Source organism: Leucoraja erinacea, chromosome 10, assembly GCF_028641065.1.
Source record: "Leucoraja erinacea ecotype New England chromosome 10, Leri_hhj_1, whole genome shotgun sequence".
Lineage (NCBI taxonomy): Eukaryota > Metazoa > Chordata > Chondrichthyes > Rajiformes > Rajidae > Leucoraja > Leucoraja erinaceus.
The window spans coordinates 15,662,708-15,680,463 of NC_073386.1; the positions used below are offsets into that span (position 1 = coordinate 15,662,708).

A 17,756-nucleotide genomic window follows, 5' to 3' on the forward strand; every position below is an offset into this window, starting at 1 on the left:
TCCTGCATCTAGCTAGTCCAATCCTTTAAGAATTTTATATGTTTCTTTAAGAATCCCTCTCATCCTTCTAAATTCCAGTGAATACAAGCCCTGTCAACCCATTTTTTCATCATATATCAGTCTCGCCATCCCGGGAATTAACCTGGTGAACCTACGCAGCACTCCCTCAATAGTAATAATGTCCTTTCTCAAATTAATAGACCAAAGTTGCACGCAATACTCCAGGTGCAGGCTCTGTACAACTGCAGTAGGATCTCCTTGCTCCTAAACTCAAATCCTCTCGCAATGAAGGCCAACATGACATTATCTTTCTTCACTGCCTACTATACCTGCATGCTTCCTTGCAGTGAGTGATGTATAAGCACACCCAGGTCTCGTTGCACCTCATCTTTACCTAATCTGACACCATTCAGATAATGAATTCTTCAGGCTAAAGAGGGTCTCGACCCCAAACGTTGCCCAATCCTTCTCTCCAGAGATGCTGCCTCACCCGCTGAGTTACACCAACATTTTGTGTCTACCTTTGATTTAACCCAGCATCTGCAGTTCTTCTTACACCATTCAGATAATAATCTCCCTTCCATTTCTTGCCACCAAAGTGGATAATCTTACATTTATCCACATTATACTGCATCTGCCATGCATCTGCTCACTCACCCAACCTATCCAAGTCACCCAGCTGCCTCATAGCATCCTCCTCACAGCTGGCACTGCCACCCAGCTTTGTGTCATCTGCAAACTTGGAGATGTTACATTTAATTCCCTCATCTAAATCGTTAATATATTCAAGAGTTTGATAGCAGTGGGGAAGGAGCTGTTCTTGAATCTGATGATGTGCTTTCAAGCTTTTGTATCTTCTGTCTGATGGAAAAGAGAAAAAAAAAAGAATGACGGATTGAGTAGTCATTGCACGTGTCAATAGAAGCAATCGTTTTTCAAGTACTTTTTAATTTCCGATTTAAAAAATGTATTATAACCAGTTTAACCTGTGCAATGCAATTAGTGTTCCCTAATTCATTACTCACATTATATATAATTTGTGTAATGGACAAATGACTGTTATAGCAGAAGTACCTGTAATAATAAACTGGATAAGGTAGGACAGAGTAAATATTTTCAGGTTGGGAAGTTCAAACTACTGGGATGTTGTAGAGATTGGCAATGAGACATCATTTATTCACAATCTACACTATTTTGGATGAGGGAACAAGTGTAATATATCAAAGCTTGCTAGGTGGTAGACTTGATTATTAAGAGCATGCAGATATGTGTTGGAGGTTAGTGAATGGGCAAGTTGAAAGTTGTGGAAAGATGTGAAGTAGTTCACTTTGGTAGAAAACAAGAGGAACGTTTTTTAAATGAAACATACTGGTTGTTCTGGGTTACATTGTACATTAATCACTGAAAGTGAATATACATATATTTAAGAAGCAAATTCATGTTGGTCTTTATTATAGGAGGGTTTAAATGCAACTTAATAGATGTCTTAATCATAGTTATTGAGCTAGACTCTGAGGAAACACAGGTTGATAGGGCAGTTTTCCCTAGCTGGAATGTCAAAAACAAGAAGTGTTCAATCTCAAAATAAGGATTGGCCATTCAGGACAGAGATAAGGAGAGATTTATTCACCCTGCAGGGGGTGAATCAATATCTTGCAAATTAAACTATTGAATCAGCCTACTATTCTGAATAATTGTGCAGTAAAAGTGCTGACATAAAGATGTAAAAATAGACTGCATTGAGTGCAATCCAGTGTGCTGTGTTATCCAGTGTGGCCCTGTGTTAAAACTGTGACCACTCTCGTGCATTGCAAAATCCATGGGAAGGACCATGCAGGAGCTGTTCACTGTTTCTTCATGAGTCAGGGCAGCCTATAAATACAAACAGGCCTCAGGTAGCAAAACCGGTTAGTGGATTTAATTAATTAAAAAATAAATATTTAAATTATTTAAAAGTCAGATAAGTAATTTAATTTGAAATACATTAAACATTAAAAGACATAAATATCAAGTGAGATAATAAATAAACACTAAACCCGAACTTGTTCAAAAGAGTGGGGTTGCTGCTTTTACAATTATGGCTGGTGTAAAGTTAAGGAGTCTGATACAAAGTGCAACAGGCTCTTTAGTTCTACACAATCCAGAAAGATTTAAAAAAAAACCCGCAGACGGTGTAAATCTCCAAATAAAATATTGTTGACCTGAAGCAATCACCTTCTTTGCTCTCTGAAGTGCTGAATATTATGAACATTCTTTTTTACGCGGACATGGTCTAGATGTGTTGACATCTCAGCTCCAACATATCTTTGACTTTACATTGTAACATTTAGATATTGAGTATGACAGTTCCCTATGAGATTTCTTGCCATTTTGGAAGTTGCTCCTGCTCATTGAATCCCCCCCCCATAAAGTCTTGTGATCCAGCATTCTGGGATGAAGACAATTGGGCATGATCATTTGCTACTTTTTTGTTGAATTGATTCTGTTTTTTGCCTTAACCATCATTTATCAGATTCCTTTCAATGCATTTTTAGTCCAAATGGCATGCATTTCCGATGTATCATTAGGCGCATTTAACACCTCTAAATGCATTACATCCTATGTATCCTATTCCATTGCTATGTTATAGAAGGTTACGGTATTTTTGAAGGCTTTTCAAAACTTTTTTTTTCCTTTTCTTTCTCAAGCCATTGTGACTGATGTTATTTGGAAGAAACTTGGCAATGACCTTGTCTGGCAGTGCTGAGGACAAATTTGCAGGCACCAACAAAATTTGGGCAACTTGCTCCAAGGCTCATTGTTCGGCTGCAAAGAAAGTGTGACCCAACTAAATGCTGCATTCACTTATTGCCTTTACTAGTTTTCTATTATTCTTTAATATATGAAAGTCTTAGAAGGAAAGTTATTAAATGACTTTCAAACAGTTTTAAATAACTAACATAAAAGGGACAAGGGAGCAAAACATTGTTTTTTTGCTGGATTAGCTTAATTACTGAAAAGATCTCTGTACACTATCAGGCTCTCCGGTTCTCCGAAGCACACATATGGCAATTAACGGAACTTGCTTATACGAATGTTGGCATGTTTAGAGCAGGACAAATTGACAAAGATTACCAAAGATAGTCGACAAGATAAACAGGTAGGTGGCAGGTGGCGCAGCACACGTTAGGAAATATAATAATGTTAATTTCCTTAAGAGAGATTAGAGAGCAGATGATTCTCAACTCCCTCACTACACCACTTATTAAGAATACTCAGCTTCAGCTGTTCTTACCCTGAGTATTGAGCCTTCCCCCTCCTTTGTTTGCTTCTTAGTCTTTCTCTTAGTTGAAGATCTACCTCATCGATCCTTTCTCTCCAAGTTTGCTCCTTGAAAATGCCTTGCAGTAGGTTATTTTATTAAAGGCATTATCTAAATGCAAGCTTTTATTGTGACTAATTATAAGTACTCTATTTCAGGATAAATGTAAATGCCACGGAGAGGATGCAGAAGAGATTTATTAAAATGATAATGGGAATGACAGGCATGTTATGTGGAGAGACTAGAGAAGCTGAGGCTCATTTCGTTAGGATATAAAAGGTTGAGCAATGAGAGAGGTATGTATAAAATTATGAAGTGCGTTGAAAAAGTAAATAGAACAATTTTGTTTGGGTTGACCGGTAAGGAAAGACATACATTAAACCAAAGACCTTGAAGGAAGAAGGTAGGAGATATTTTTTGATATGACGAGAGCTATCAAGTCAAGTAGTATCTGTACAGTAACAATGTTGGAATTCAAATCCCCAGTGACCATTTAGAAAGGAACTTTATAAATATTTAGAAAAACAAATAGTTATATCCTAAGGGAGTGAGATAAATTAGATTACCTTTCTGCAGCGTGTGCTAATATGAAGTCTTGAATAGCCCCCTCCCATAATCTATTGTGTCCATCTTGTGCTGTTATATAACTTATTTGATTTGCTTTTATTTTTGTTCTCTTTTTCTCCAGCTCAGCAGAATTGAACTATAAAAATGGAAATGTCACAGAAGGTGGCTGCAGAAAAGGATTTGCCTCTGCACAGATGACAGCAATATTTCCAAAGTAAGTTATAAATTACTTCCCATTGTTTGTCACACAACATTGCAAATTAGACAGTTTCTCATCTTTGTCATAATTGATTTTGAAATATGTTCAAAACTTTTCAATATGTTTCTACGCTACTTGAAATACGTTTCAAAACTTGTGTTTCTCCAACACAAAGAGTGCTAATTTCCTCTCCTAATACATACATATTGTAATAGGCTCATTTGCCGAAACAATCTTCATCTGTATCTCTTACTTCCAGATTGATTTGTTATAGCCCCATTGGTTGGTCTTTTTCATTCTGTTCTTTCAAAAAGACGTCATTTAAAATTCTGCTGCCTGTGCCTTAACTTGTTCTTACTCCGAAAAAGCCACAAATACTTGGAGTAACTCAGCAGGTCAGGCAGACTTTCTGGAGAGCATGGATAGGTGATGTTTTAGATCGAGACCCTTCTTCTGAAAACACTGTTCTTACTCCAGTTAACCTAGACTCTGTGTTTTTCGATGTACATTGCAACCACATTAACTAGTATCTTAATTATAAATTCCTCCTTGTTATTCTTTATGTCCAAATCTTTTTAAACCTTCAAGCTCTTTTTAATCACTCCATTCCCTGAAGCAGTGCTTTCAATGATTTGGTCCCCAAGATCTGGAATTATTTCCCCAAGTCACTCTATTCTCCTCTTTAAGATGCAGCTTTAAAATGTTTGAACATTTCTCTTATTTTCTCCTTGTGCAGCTTGACATCATTTTCTTTTTTGCATTTTATTCTTCCTCTTGGTTGTACTTTAGCCCTGTGTTTAAATTGTTATCGATGCAAGATATTTTTCGCCCCACTTTTCGAGGACTCATTCTGGTAGAGTGACTATTTAGCCAAATGGATAATGTATTTTGTATCCTATTGTGCAATTTATTCTACTTCCTATGTTATTTTGCCAAAGCATCTCTGATTACTTCCTCCTATCACCTCACATTTCCTCATCATCACTGCCCATTTACTGGTATTTCTTCCCATACATTTCTCAAGCTCTACTCAAGCACCATCTCCTTTTGTATTGACATTTGGAGGGGGGGGGCAGGGGTTTAGGATGGAAATCTCGGCCCCAAATCATATGGTTGTCCATTCTCAAGCTCTTAATTTTCCAGCCAAAATTCTTCTGCCACTTTTGATCTGCTCAACAAGTACATTTGATTTATTCTATATTCGATACCCTTGCAACCAGGGTGAGCTTTATTCTTGTTCACATCCCCTCCCCTCCCTTCCAGGATTAGCATTGCTTCCTTGTCAAGAGGAGGTGAAGAATTGTACTTAATAATTAACAACTTCAGTAATTCTTTACCAAATCTGGATGTGATGTATTGTGGTTGCAGGTTCTCGGCTCTGGCCACTCATTATTTGATGAATTTTGTGGAGATGAAAAATAAGTGCTGGCTTCTTCTGTCTAATACCAACCCTCCCATTTCCTCTCCTAGTCATCTCCAGAGCAGGTGTATAGCCAATACAATTTTTGATACATTTAAATCACATCAAGCATTCACAACAAGCATTACTTGTTTGAATCACAAAATATCTGTGGTGAAGCAATGCCGTGTGTGTTGCCAGATAAAATACAATTTGCAAGATTGAATTTGCATAAAGGTCTTGCGTTCATAATCATTGACTATTGTGGTAATGGAGGTTATGATCGCCCATTATTGTGGATAGCGATGGTTATGACTGAAGGTTTATCAGGACTGCGTTTAGATAACCAAGCATAGTGAGGGGTGGGTATGGAGAGAGGCTCCTAGGGTGGAAGTGATTGGAGAAACACTAGAAAAGATCTGCCATGAAGATGAGTGCAAGAGAAAGATCAAGGATCCCATTGCGATGCCAACTTGTGATGGTTTGGGGTGTGCAATTGTAGTGGAAGGTGGTGATGTCTGAGGAGGAAAACAGTGGTTATCTGTGTATATGGTTTCTCTGGATAAAGGTTGATTGTGAAAATGATTGGGATGGAATTTCTTAGAGATATATTTAATGGGGGGGGGAGATCATGGAGATGATTGGTTTGGGTTAGTTCATTTGTAGAGATGAAAGGGTTGGGATGGTACTCAAAAGACACAGTCACTGATGGAAATTTAAGAAAGCATCGAACTTGAAGAATTTGTGCAACTCATACTCGCTGACGATAAAATACAAAATAAAACGTTTTATTTTTAGTCTTCAGTATCATTTGGGCTTCTTTTGCATATTTGTGCTGTGTTAATGAACAGAGGACCCATATCCAATAAGAGTAAGTGCGCTATCCATGCAAAAACTACTTGATTGCTTTTGTAAAATGACTCCACTGCACTGTAGTGAGTATTTTAATATTCTAATTTTGTTTTTCATTCAACCAAAAAAGTATATCTGGTTTTTCATTAATTTTCTTTTTTAAAAGGTTACTTGTTTGAATCACAAAATATTTGTGGTGAATTGGATGAGTCACAATATATTGGTATGTTTGTGCAATAATGTGCTAATTTTCAAATTCCTTATTTTGGCCTGTCAAGATGGGCTTTCTGATGCTTTTCTTTATGTATCATCATGTTAATCTGACTAAGTTTGCAATCTGAAAGCTAATGACAAACTTGCAATTGTACATTTATTGACAATTGTTTAAGATTCCCTTTGAATTGTAAATGTCAAAATAATTATTATTGATGTATGAAAGGTCCTAATTGTGTCTCTGGGTTTGATAGGTATGCGAATGATATTTAGTTAGAGGCTTCTTTGGTTATTCCTGCACACTTGCCAGATTTTATATGTTGTACGACATGAATGGAACTAACACCAAATTATATATTGTAGCCCAGGTGATCCAGATGTGATATAATAAAGTTAGTAAAATGGTATACCTTACGTTATTGTATATTGAAAATGTAAAAGTAATGCTTGGTGCTTCATCGTTTACCATTATTGTTGCTTTTGACATGTTTATAGTTTAAAATAATGTAACTGAACAAGAGAAACAGAAGAAGGTATCTAAACTTAAAGGAGGGCGCAACAAGAAAGTGGGTCATTCTTATCATTACAAGATTAGATAAATAAATGCCACCCAAAAAGAAGGTATTTGAAGCATAACAGCTGTCCATTAAAATAATCCTGACTGTTAAAGCTCGCATCTTTAAAAACAGACAAAACACAATGGGTTAAGGTAAACCAAACGAGCTTTACTTTTACGTCATGACGGGAGTGGTGGAAGATGTTACAGTCCAGAAGTATTCAGTAGTAATTCTGATTCTCCCAAGATACCACTCACCTTAACAAAGAATCCCGGAGTCTTTATACAGCAAAAGTATACACGTACGCAGAATACCAATGACATTAAGTAATGTCCCAAGAAGCACCAGCCAAGTCCTAATATGTTGTTTTTCACCTTTTGCTCAAAACCAAGCATTCCGAAGACATTGGTCATAGTTCCAAGATGCAACAGTCCAGTCCTAACATGGAGTTGTTTTTCTGTGCCAGTTCGTGTCTGTCCCCTTATCAGTACTGGCGTCCCTAACTGCCCCCTCTTATCTGCTAATACTTTTCCACTGGAGACAGCCTGCTTGAGAGAAGAAATACAAAGCCACAAGATCTGGTCAAGTATCCCAGCAAGCAATGCAATAGCAATTCGCTCTTTCATTACAGAAGTGGTTAAATATGTCAGCAAACGATATAATAGCAATGGCAGTCCTATGAAATAAAACCAAAAATGCTGGAAATACTCAGCAGGTCAGATAGCATCAAAGGAAAGAGAAAACGTTAACAGTTCAGGACAGAGACTGTTCATCCTGACCATCCACCCCCACCCCCATCTACCTTCAAACATTTAGATATAGGATTAAAAAAAAATAGCTGTTGCTAATGGCAAAAGAATTAATGCAGAAAGATCTACCAAGAAACACATGATTTACCTAATTGAAAGCATTAACAAGTTCAAGGGGCTGAATTTAGCTTTACTCATAATCTCTCAGTAGAGCCCATGAGAGAGAATATTATGGGAATTTCATATTTAAATCTTCACTTTGTCTCAGTATCACGAGGATGTGAAAATAACATAATAACAATTAGCATGTTTTTACATTTTTCATTTGGAATCACTGCACATTCAGTAGTACCATCTTTCCCTGTATTCATTGTGTTGGGACACTTACTCTGTTGGATGATGGAGTGTTATTAACATTGTCATTGTACACCCAAAAGGAATGGCCTTTACTACTAGCAAGATCACTTAAATTAATTTATCTCGTATGTAATGTAATAAAAACCTTTTCTTTATACTAAGTTATCTTAGGAATAGCTGGCAGTAATTTTGGATTGACACCAATTGACATTTATTTCCTTTCTAGTCTTTAAGACTATTCAAATGTTATTGCTGGAAATCTTCAAAATTGAACATTATTTTGGTAGAGTAGTATAATGTTGGTGTATTAAGTTACACAGTCTGTGAGATTGATTAAGGGCACAATTGAGACTTTGGGTTTCAGTGCAGTTTAAAATGTTATTAGAATCTGGAAATAGTCTCTCACTTTATTCATTACCTTGAACAGATGGTGCTATTGAGCAGACTTCAGTGATTAGATCAGCGGGTTTAAGGAAACGAGGTTCTTGTTGGAGCCCAGCAATGACTTGGGAGAGACAATCTTCCTTTTGTTGGCTCACATCAACTGTTTTGAAACCGTGCAGTATGTTTTCTGTTACGTGTCACAGCTGTCGTATAAAATCCAAGATATAGTTTAAAAGAAAATTTGGCAAACATGGTATTTGTCTGTCTCACCTCTGTCATACTGATGGTGAAAAAGGTAATGGGAGAGCAGATTAATAAATATTGTAGGACAGATGTCTGTTGTACTCTTAAAAGCGTGAGCCATATGGTGGACTGATACAGTCTGTTAAGTTCATTGAGACTCTGTGTCATGTATTGAAGGACAAAGGTTTGTTGTGTGTCACAGACCAACTTCTGCATATTAGCTTGAAGGACAGAGTAATGTTGCCTGCTTTGTGTAGCTGATGGACCTAGCTCTTTTCAATTCTCCCTGTTTGACCATACTCTTGATCACCTGTCTGATTATCCTCTTTTATGTCTCATCGTTAATGTCCATTTATTGAAGTCAAATGAAGTAACTTAGCTAGATAGGACTTCTCTAAGAGCATTATATGCTTGTTGGGTTGGGTGCTACAGGCACCTCTTGCTGCCAAAGAATCCCAGCAACAATGTCCTCGCTGCCAATCTGTTTAATGCCCACTGATTGCCACTGTCCTGTAATGAGACTTCCCTGTTATCATATAACGACTTGTAAAGTTAAGCCATGGAATTTTGGATTCTTTCAGATGGAACATTTTAACAAGCTAGTAATTACTTATCAAGCCAGAAACATTATACTGTGTCAACCAGATATCAATACTTATTGTGATGACAAAGAGGATAAGACTTTGTGCTGGCAGGTAATACAAATAAAATGAACTAGATCCTCTTCAATTTTTAGCATTTACTTCTTGCCTTGAAGGGAAATTATATAAATCCCAAGGAATTGGTAACTATCATTTCAGCATTTTTATCTGGGAAAAGTGTTACATTTTGGTGACACTGTTCTATGGCCTGATGCTGGTTTTATTTGCTCCCTTGAATGTCCTTCAATTTAAACTTGTCTTGGGGAAGGCTAACATGTTTCTATGTGGTTTAAAAAAGACAATTGAGAAATTATGAATAACTTCCTTAGTTTAGTTTATTGTCACGTGTACCGAGGTACAGTGAAAAGCTTTTGTTGCGTGCTAACCAGTCAGCGGAAAGACTATAGATGATTATAATTGAGCCAATTACAGTGTATACTGTAGATACATAATGAGAGAATAACATTTAGTACAAGGATCTTAGATCTTTGCTGTTTCACTGGATTTAGCTCAGAGTAAGAGAATTCCAACATAGTTGCAATGAATCTTATCTATTTTCTATTATGTTGACAACACAGCAGTATTGTTATGTTTGTACCACATGCACCTTGTTAATCATTTTGAAAAGTGTTCTTTCAGGAAGATTTAGATGGGTGTCTGATGCCATTTCAGTCACTTGTCCAACAAGCACTACTTCCACTGCTATTTCTGAGAGCGAGTTTTTAATTCCTACAGCTCAGAGGAAAGGCCTTTGTGTGCAGCAAGTCTAAAGCAATTACATGTCAATGGACATTATAGGATATAGTTTAGAGATTCTGTCATGCAGAATATAATTCAGAATTCAATGGATATTAATGAATGAATGAATGAATAAATACGTTTATTGGGCAAGTATTCACATACAAGGAATTTGCCTTAGTGCTCTGCCGGCAAGTGACAACATTACATACAGTGACAGCTAGGAATGACGCATAAAACATTAATAATAAAACATTATCGATTAAAGATGTGAATTAAATAAAATACCAGCGCAAAAGGAGGCTACATATTTTTGGTTATTGAGTAGAGCTACTGCTCGTGGAAAAAAAAGCTGTTTCTATGTCTGGCTGTGGCAGCTTTGACAGTGCGGAGTCGCCTTCGAGAGGGAAGTGAAAGTGATTCAAAGAGTTTGTGGCCAGGGTAAGAGGGGTCCGAGATGATCTTGCCAACTCGTTTCCTGGCATTTGCAGTGTACAGGAGGGAAGGTTGCAGCCAATAACCTGCTCAGCTGATCGAACGATTCGCTGCAGCCTCCGGATGTCGTGGCTGAGCCAAACCAGACCATGATGGAGAAGGTGAGGACAGACTCTATGATGGCCGTATAGAATTGGACCATCATTGCCTGTGGCAGATTGTGCTTCCTCGGCTGCCGCAGGAAGTACATCCTCTGTTGTGCCTTTTTGACTGTGGAGTCAATGGTGGCCCCCCACTTAAGGTCCTTGGAGATGATGGTTCCCAGGAACTTAAAATGTGGTGGTGTTGTTGATGGTGAGGGGGGGGGGGGGGGTAGGTCTCCTAAAGTCTGCAATCAAATCCACTGTCTTACGAACATTGAGCTCCAGGACGTTGCGATGGCACCAGGCCGCCAGCTGTGTCACTTCCTGTTTGTAGGCAGATTCCTCCCCATCCTGGATCAGTCCAACCAGGGTTGTGTCATCCGCAACCTTGAGAAGCTTGACAGAGGAGTCAGTGGAAGTGCAGTCATTGGTGTAGAGAGAGGAGAGGAGAGAGTACGCAGCCTTGCGGTGCTCCTATGCTGAGGGTCTGTGAGTCCGAGATGTGCTTTCCCAGCCTCACATGCTGCTTCCTGTCTGTCAGGAAGCTGGTGATCCACCAACAGAGGAGTTCAGGCACTTGTAAAGTTTGGAGTGTAGTAGCTCTGGCACATTGGTGTTGAATGCAGAGCTAAAATCAACAAACAAAATCCTCACATAGATCCCCTGGCAGTCTAGGTGCTGGAGAATGAAGTACAGGCCCAGGTTGACTGCGTCATACACAGATCTATTGGCCCAATATGCAAACTGCAGAGAGTCCAGTTCGTGATATTTTTCAGCTTGGCCAGCACAAGCCTTTCAAGGGTCTTCATGACGACAGAGGTCAGTGCGACAGGAATGTATTCATTAAGACCTGTAATCCTTGCCTTTTTGGGTACAGGGACAATAGTGGAGACTTTGAAGCAGGCAGGGACAGTCCAGGTTTGGAGGGACTGGTTGAAAATGTGTGTGTAGACCGGTGCCAGTTGTTCGGCACAGAGCTTGAGAGTAGAGGGGGAAACATTGTCCGGTCCTGGAGATTTCCGGCTTTTCTGTTTTCTGAACAACCTCTCCACCTCCTCAATTTCTATTTTTGGTGATGGAGCAGTGGCCAGATTGGTGTTGGGCAGCACAGCGGTCGTGGGTAGTGGATGAGGCCACAGTCGTTTGCAGTCAGGCTGTAATTGGGTGTTAAGTGGTGATTGGGGAGGGGTGGAGATAGATATACAGGAGACAAGAGCAATGGCAATTAATATAGATGAAAATGGAAAATGTTTTTTTAAATGGAGTGGTTACATTTGTAATAAATAACTTCAATACTTGTATAATTAAAAAAACAGATCCATGATGTGTCAAAAACATGTAGTCATTGAGTGTCATAATCATATTAGGTGCTCTTGTTTTCAATTGCTCAACAAAATGTTTTCTACTATCAAAACATATTTATTGTTTGTTAAGTTGTATTCCTTTTGGTTTTCAGTATTTCTGCCTGGATATTGCCATTTTTTAAAGAATGCAGGTAGAAGCTATGGTTTAACGACGAAATGTGTACTCAATCGATCGTACGCTGGAGAAAGTTATGGAGACATACACCTTGGAAATGAGCCCTCCAGCTCATCAAGCCTGTATTAACCCAACCACCCATTTAAACAGTTTCTATTCTCCCCACATTTTTATCTGCTCACCCTCCCCCCCCCCACCCCCACCCCCAACTTGATTCTGCTACACACACACTAGAGGCAATTTACAGTGGGCAGTTAATCTACCAACCTTATATCTTTGGGATATGTGAGGATATCAGGGCACCTAGAGAAAACTCACTGGAGGAACAAGCAATGAAAACACTAGCTGCACCACCGTGCTGACCAAAGTACAAGAGCGTTTAACATCATTTATGTGCAGGTCTATCATGAATATGATAGCATGCAAAATAACTAATATGAACACAATCATATATTTTAGTGATGTTGACAGTGAATAAACTGAGTGAAAGTTATTTCCTTTTTAAAAACATTCTTGTGTGTTTTCATGAAAGCATTTAGATATGTAGGCAGTCCCTGGTTACATAAAGGTTCCATTCTTGACAACCATCCATGTTGATTTTGCTGTGTCAGAAATGTCAAGTTTCTACCTCTACCCATACTGTATCCGTCTAAATATGCTTGCTGCAATTCTTACATTTTATTGAATTATCACCTGAACACTACCCATAATTAAACTACAGAAATATATTCTGCATTATTTCTAGTTTGAAAATTGCTTAAAAATGTAAGAGAATTTGTGTAAAAATTGATTTTCAAAGGTCAGATCATTCATAACCCTAATCCGGAATGGGCTAATCTAGATTCATTACTTCCAATGTTCCTGTTGGGGCCTATGTGGAAAAGGATGGGATTGTAAAATGAAGTAACTTAAGGATCTGGTAGGTTTCTGCAATTTCTGTTTGAACTGTGAATGTGAACTGATCTTCATTCCATGTTCACATTATTAAAGGGCCATTACTGTTTATGTTTGGTTTAGTTTATTATTGTCACATATCAAGTTACAGCGAGAAGCTTGTTTGTGTGCTATATAGTCAAAGAAAATACTATATATGATGGAAGTTTCCAGGATGTCCTGGAGCTTCTGCACATAACACCCTTGAATATTTTCAATCTAGATTCATTCCAGGTACTTGCTGTTGTAGTCTGTGCACATAGGATAACATAAAAATATATGTTAAAGATCTGCAATTATATTTTTAATAAGATTGGCACAGTGGTGAAACGGTAGATTTGCTGCCTTGCAGCATCAGGGGCCTGAATTTGATCCTGACTGCGATTGCTGTCTGTATGAAGTTTGTATGTCATCCCTGTCACCGCGTGGGTTTTCTCCAGGTGTTCCGGCTTCCTCTCACATTCCAAACACGTATGGGTTTGTAGGTTAATTGGCTTTGGTAAGATTGTAAATTGTTGCTAGTGTGTAGGATAGTGAGAATGTACGGGTGATGGCTGGTCGACACATACTCAGTGGGCCGAAGGGCCTGTTTCTGCACTGTATCTCTAAAGTCTAAATAATAATACTTAATGGGAATGATCACATCAAGGAACTAAATATTTGTCATGAGATGTTTTTACAAAAAGGTTGCATTTCAGAACTATGTGGAATGTTATTGTAGTTTTTTGGGTGATTTTTTAATTGTTTTAATGTCGTGCTAACCCAGCTCTTTGAATACTGGACTTCAAAGTGTTATGTGTAGTTTCAGCGTGTTTGAAAAGTGTGAGATCGATGACGGGCGGGTGGGACAAGAGATTTGCTTCAGTGAAATAGCCTTCAGGGTAAATGGTTTTATTTGCAGACAATGGAGGTAATTCAAGGGGAAGGTCATAGCCTTGCCTCCAAAAGTCAGCATCAAAGAAAACCATTTATTTATTTAATTTTTGCAATTTTTCAGAAGCAGGATCCAGTTTCAAGGGATAAAACATAAAGGGGAAGGCATTGGTCTGCAAATATAAATATGTGGGATTATGGAGAACCAGGTCTGGACTTGTCACTGCAGTGTCAGGTCTGCTAATCAATTGGCATTGCTTGCCCAAGTGGACAAATCAGCTGACCTTGCACTATAACTGGTATAAATAAATGAAACATTTTCCGTCCACTTGCCCAATGATGCTCTTGACGTGAAGGAAGCACTTGGGTCCATCGTTTTGGTGGCAACCAATTATATGATGAAAATTGCTCATAGAACATCCATGGTCTGCAAACCCATGGAGAAAAGGGAGGATATGCAAACTGGGGTAACCCTCAAGATATTCATGCAAAATGTTTTTTCATTTTAAGTTGGCTTCCTCCCAAGCGATAGTTAGGAGTGGACCTTAATGTGCTCCGTGCATTATCTTCATTGTGGTGGTGAATATTCCAATGAAGTTGTAGTAAGGATCTTGATGCTTCTTGAAATGTCTTCTGGGTGCCACCAATATTAATATTGAAGGGTTTAATATTGAAGTTTTTTTAAAGAAGTAATAACTAATTATAAAGGCTGGTGTTATTTAAATGTTCATTTATTTAATCTATAGTGAAATGGCTATAGTGAAATAGTGGCGCTGCAGTTGCGTTGGTGCCTTCAAGCGCCAGAGACCCGGGTTCGATCCTGCCCATGAGTGCTGTGTGTACGGAGTTTGTACATACTCCCCGTGACCACGTGGGTTTTCTCCGAGTGCTCCGGTTTCCTCTCACACTCCAAAGACGTACAGGTCTGAAGAAGGGTTTCGGCCCGAAACGTTGCCTATTTCCTTCGCTCCATAGATGCTGCTGCACCCGCTGAGTTTCTCCAGCTTTTTTGTGTACCTTCGATTCTCCAGCATCTGCAGTTCCTTCTTAAACACAGGTTTGTAGGCTAATTGGCTTTGGTATAAATGTAAAATTGTCCCTAGTGTGTAAGATAGTGTAAATGTGCGGGAATCGCTGGTCGGTGCGGACTCGGTGGCCGAAGGGCCTGTTGCCGTGCAGTATCTCTGAACAAAACTTACTATAACATTTGAATTTCTGCATTCCTTAAAGTCTCCGGTCTTGAAAAAATACATTAATGATCTAAGTATCTGGAGAATATGAAGGGGCATTCGAAACATATGGGTCAAATTTAAGGAAAGTTAGGTTAAACCAAAAGAAACCACCTTCTGGCTATCCATTTCCAACCAATACCATGTACATAACATTTAAATGTGTCATTGGAACTGAATGTTTCTATATCACCTACCATGCTGACTCCATGTCATGTTAGACAGCAATGCATGTCTCATACTGGAAGGTGATTTTCCATCAGCTCACCTTGAAATAATAGAAAATAAGTTGAGCTGTACCTTTTGCGGAGGGATCACTCTTATTTTTCTAAGAGTAACTGGTTTTGTCTTACAAGACTTTATGACCTAATGTGATGTATCGCATCTTATGATTACTCCTTCATTTGTAGTAAATATACATTGTATATTATGTTATTTAACATTAACTTCAGGTAATAACTTCTGTATGGGTGCAGTTGCCCTGTGGAGGAGGTTACAGCAGTATCACACTTTGTTGACGTGCCTTGCTGGAATCTGGGGCTTTAGGTCCTTGTCACCTCTTTAGCAATTTGGGTTTACAGATTTGCAGAAGTGATGTAGCTCAAGAGTATATTGAGAGATGGCAGACATGGAATTTCTAATGCTTCATTCTTTTGGCACATATTTATTTGAATTCAGTCTCAGTCTATCTGTGTCCCAAGTTGGATTGTGGTATTTGCACGATTGTAACACACTGTTAGCACCTTGATGTTGAATTGGAAAGCAGAGTGATCCATCTGGAAAAAATCCAGTACAACTATCACTTTCTTTCCTCCAAGGAGAGCTTTTGGGTTGGCGAAAGTTTGGGGCCTCAGTGGGATTCAAGCCAGTTCTTAGCTCACAAGAGTCATCCCCTTCATCCAGTGTTGCAAATTGGGTATCTGCTCTTTCTTCCCTCATTTGTGCTTTCATTTTTGTGGGGTTAAATGTTGGACACAGACAATTCCACCAGCAGTTCCACATCCATCAGTTATGTTGAAGCACCCTGGATAGACTAATATAACCAGTACCCCAATTAATCATTGGGTCAGATAAATCTTTGGATTCCAATCTGTTGAATTTAATTCAAGTTTATTGTCATATGCACAAGTACAGTAAGGTGTAGTTACATTGATTTTTCAGCAAGATAAGCACAGACATGGACAAACACACAAAAAAAATGATACATAAACTATACATAAAATTACACAACATTCTAAAGGAAGAGGCAAAAAAAGGAGACATTAGTGCAAAATCAGATATGGAGAAAAACAAGCCCATGGATGATGGATTGAAGAGGTGGATTGAAGAGTTCCCGTAAGGATGTGTAGGTTGGTTCAAGAACCTGACAGTTGGAGGAAAGTAGCTGTTCCTGAACCTGATGGCGTTGGACTGGAGGGCTTTGTACCTCCTGCCCGAAGGTAGCAGTGAAAAGAGGACATGGCCCAGATGGTTGGAATCCTTGATGATAGATGCTGCCTTCTTACGGCAGCACCGTCACTCTCTCCAGTCTCTTGCATTCCTGTGCATTGGATTTGCTGTACCAGGCCATGATAGAACCAGTTAGGATACTTTTTATGGTACATCTGTAAAAGTTTATTAGCATATCGGAGACATTTCAAATCTCTTTAAACTTATAGGAAAGCAGAGATGTTGAGGTGCCTTCTTCATGATTAAATCTATGTGCTGGTCGCAGGACAGGTCATGTCACCTGAGATGTTAACATCCATAATTTTCTCCTCCACCGAACCATCAATGAAACTGGCACATGGTCTTCCGAATGTAATATTGACATAAGGAGGAAATTGCTATGAACTTTGTCTTGCAGAAGTATATGTAAGATGTTGCATAAAATGGTGAATGATATTTTTAAAGGTTTCAAAGGTTTTAAAGGTCTTTCATTGTCACATGTACCAATTAAGGTACAGTGATTTGCGAATTACCATACAGCCATACGAAAGACAAAAAAAAGTGACAAGACACACAACAACATAAATGTTAACGTAAACATCCACCATAGCGGATACCCCCCATTCTGCATTGTGATGGAAGGCAAAAAAGTCCAAGCGTCTTCCCCTTTATTCTCCCGCTGTCGGGGCAGTCGAACCATCCGTTGGGGTGATTGAAGCTCCCGCGTCGGGGCGTTCAAAGCTCCCGCATCGGGGCGATCGAAACTCTCCCGTCGGGGAGGTCGAAGCTCCAGCGGCTTGGAGCTCCCAAAGTCGGTCTCAGACCAGAGACCATGAGCTACGTGATGTTAAGTCCGCAAGCACGTTGGAGCTCCGAGGTCGATCCCTGGCAAAGGGATCTCGTGCTCCGCAATGTTAAAGTCTCGTAGACTCTCTGCAGTGGAGCTCTCAAAAATCGGTCTCCAGCAAAAACCGCCAACTCCTCGATGTTGGCCATAGTGCGGACGAAGAAAAGATATGGAAAAAAATCGCATCTC

The 17,756-nt window shown here is 39.0% G+C and overlaps 1 protein-coding gene across 6 annotated transcripts in view; it reads left to right on the plus strand.

Annotated features, from left to right (window-relative positions):
• LOC129700815 (CMP-N-acetylneuraminate-beta-1,4-galactoside alpha-2,3-sialyltransferase-like) overlaps positions 1-17,756 on the plus strand; it is a 389,167-nt gene that overhangs the window by 199,184 nt on the left and 172,227 nt on the right. For all 6 annotated transcript variants that reach the window (XM_055641540.1, XM_055641534.1, XM_055641538.1 and 3 more), the window contains one exon: positions 3,990-4,082. In XM_055641540.1, coding sequence (XP_055497515.1) covers positions 3,990-4,082 — 93 coding nt within the window. The remainder of the gene's footprint in view (positions 1-3,989; positions 4,083-17,756) is intronic.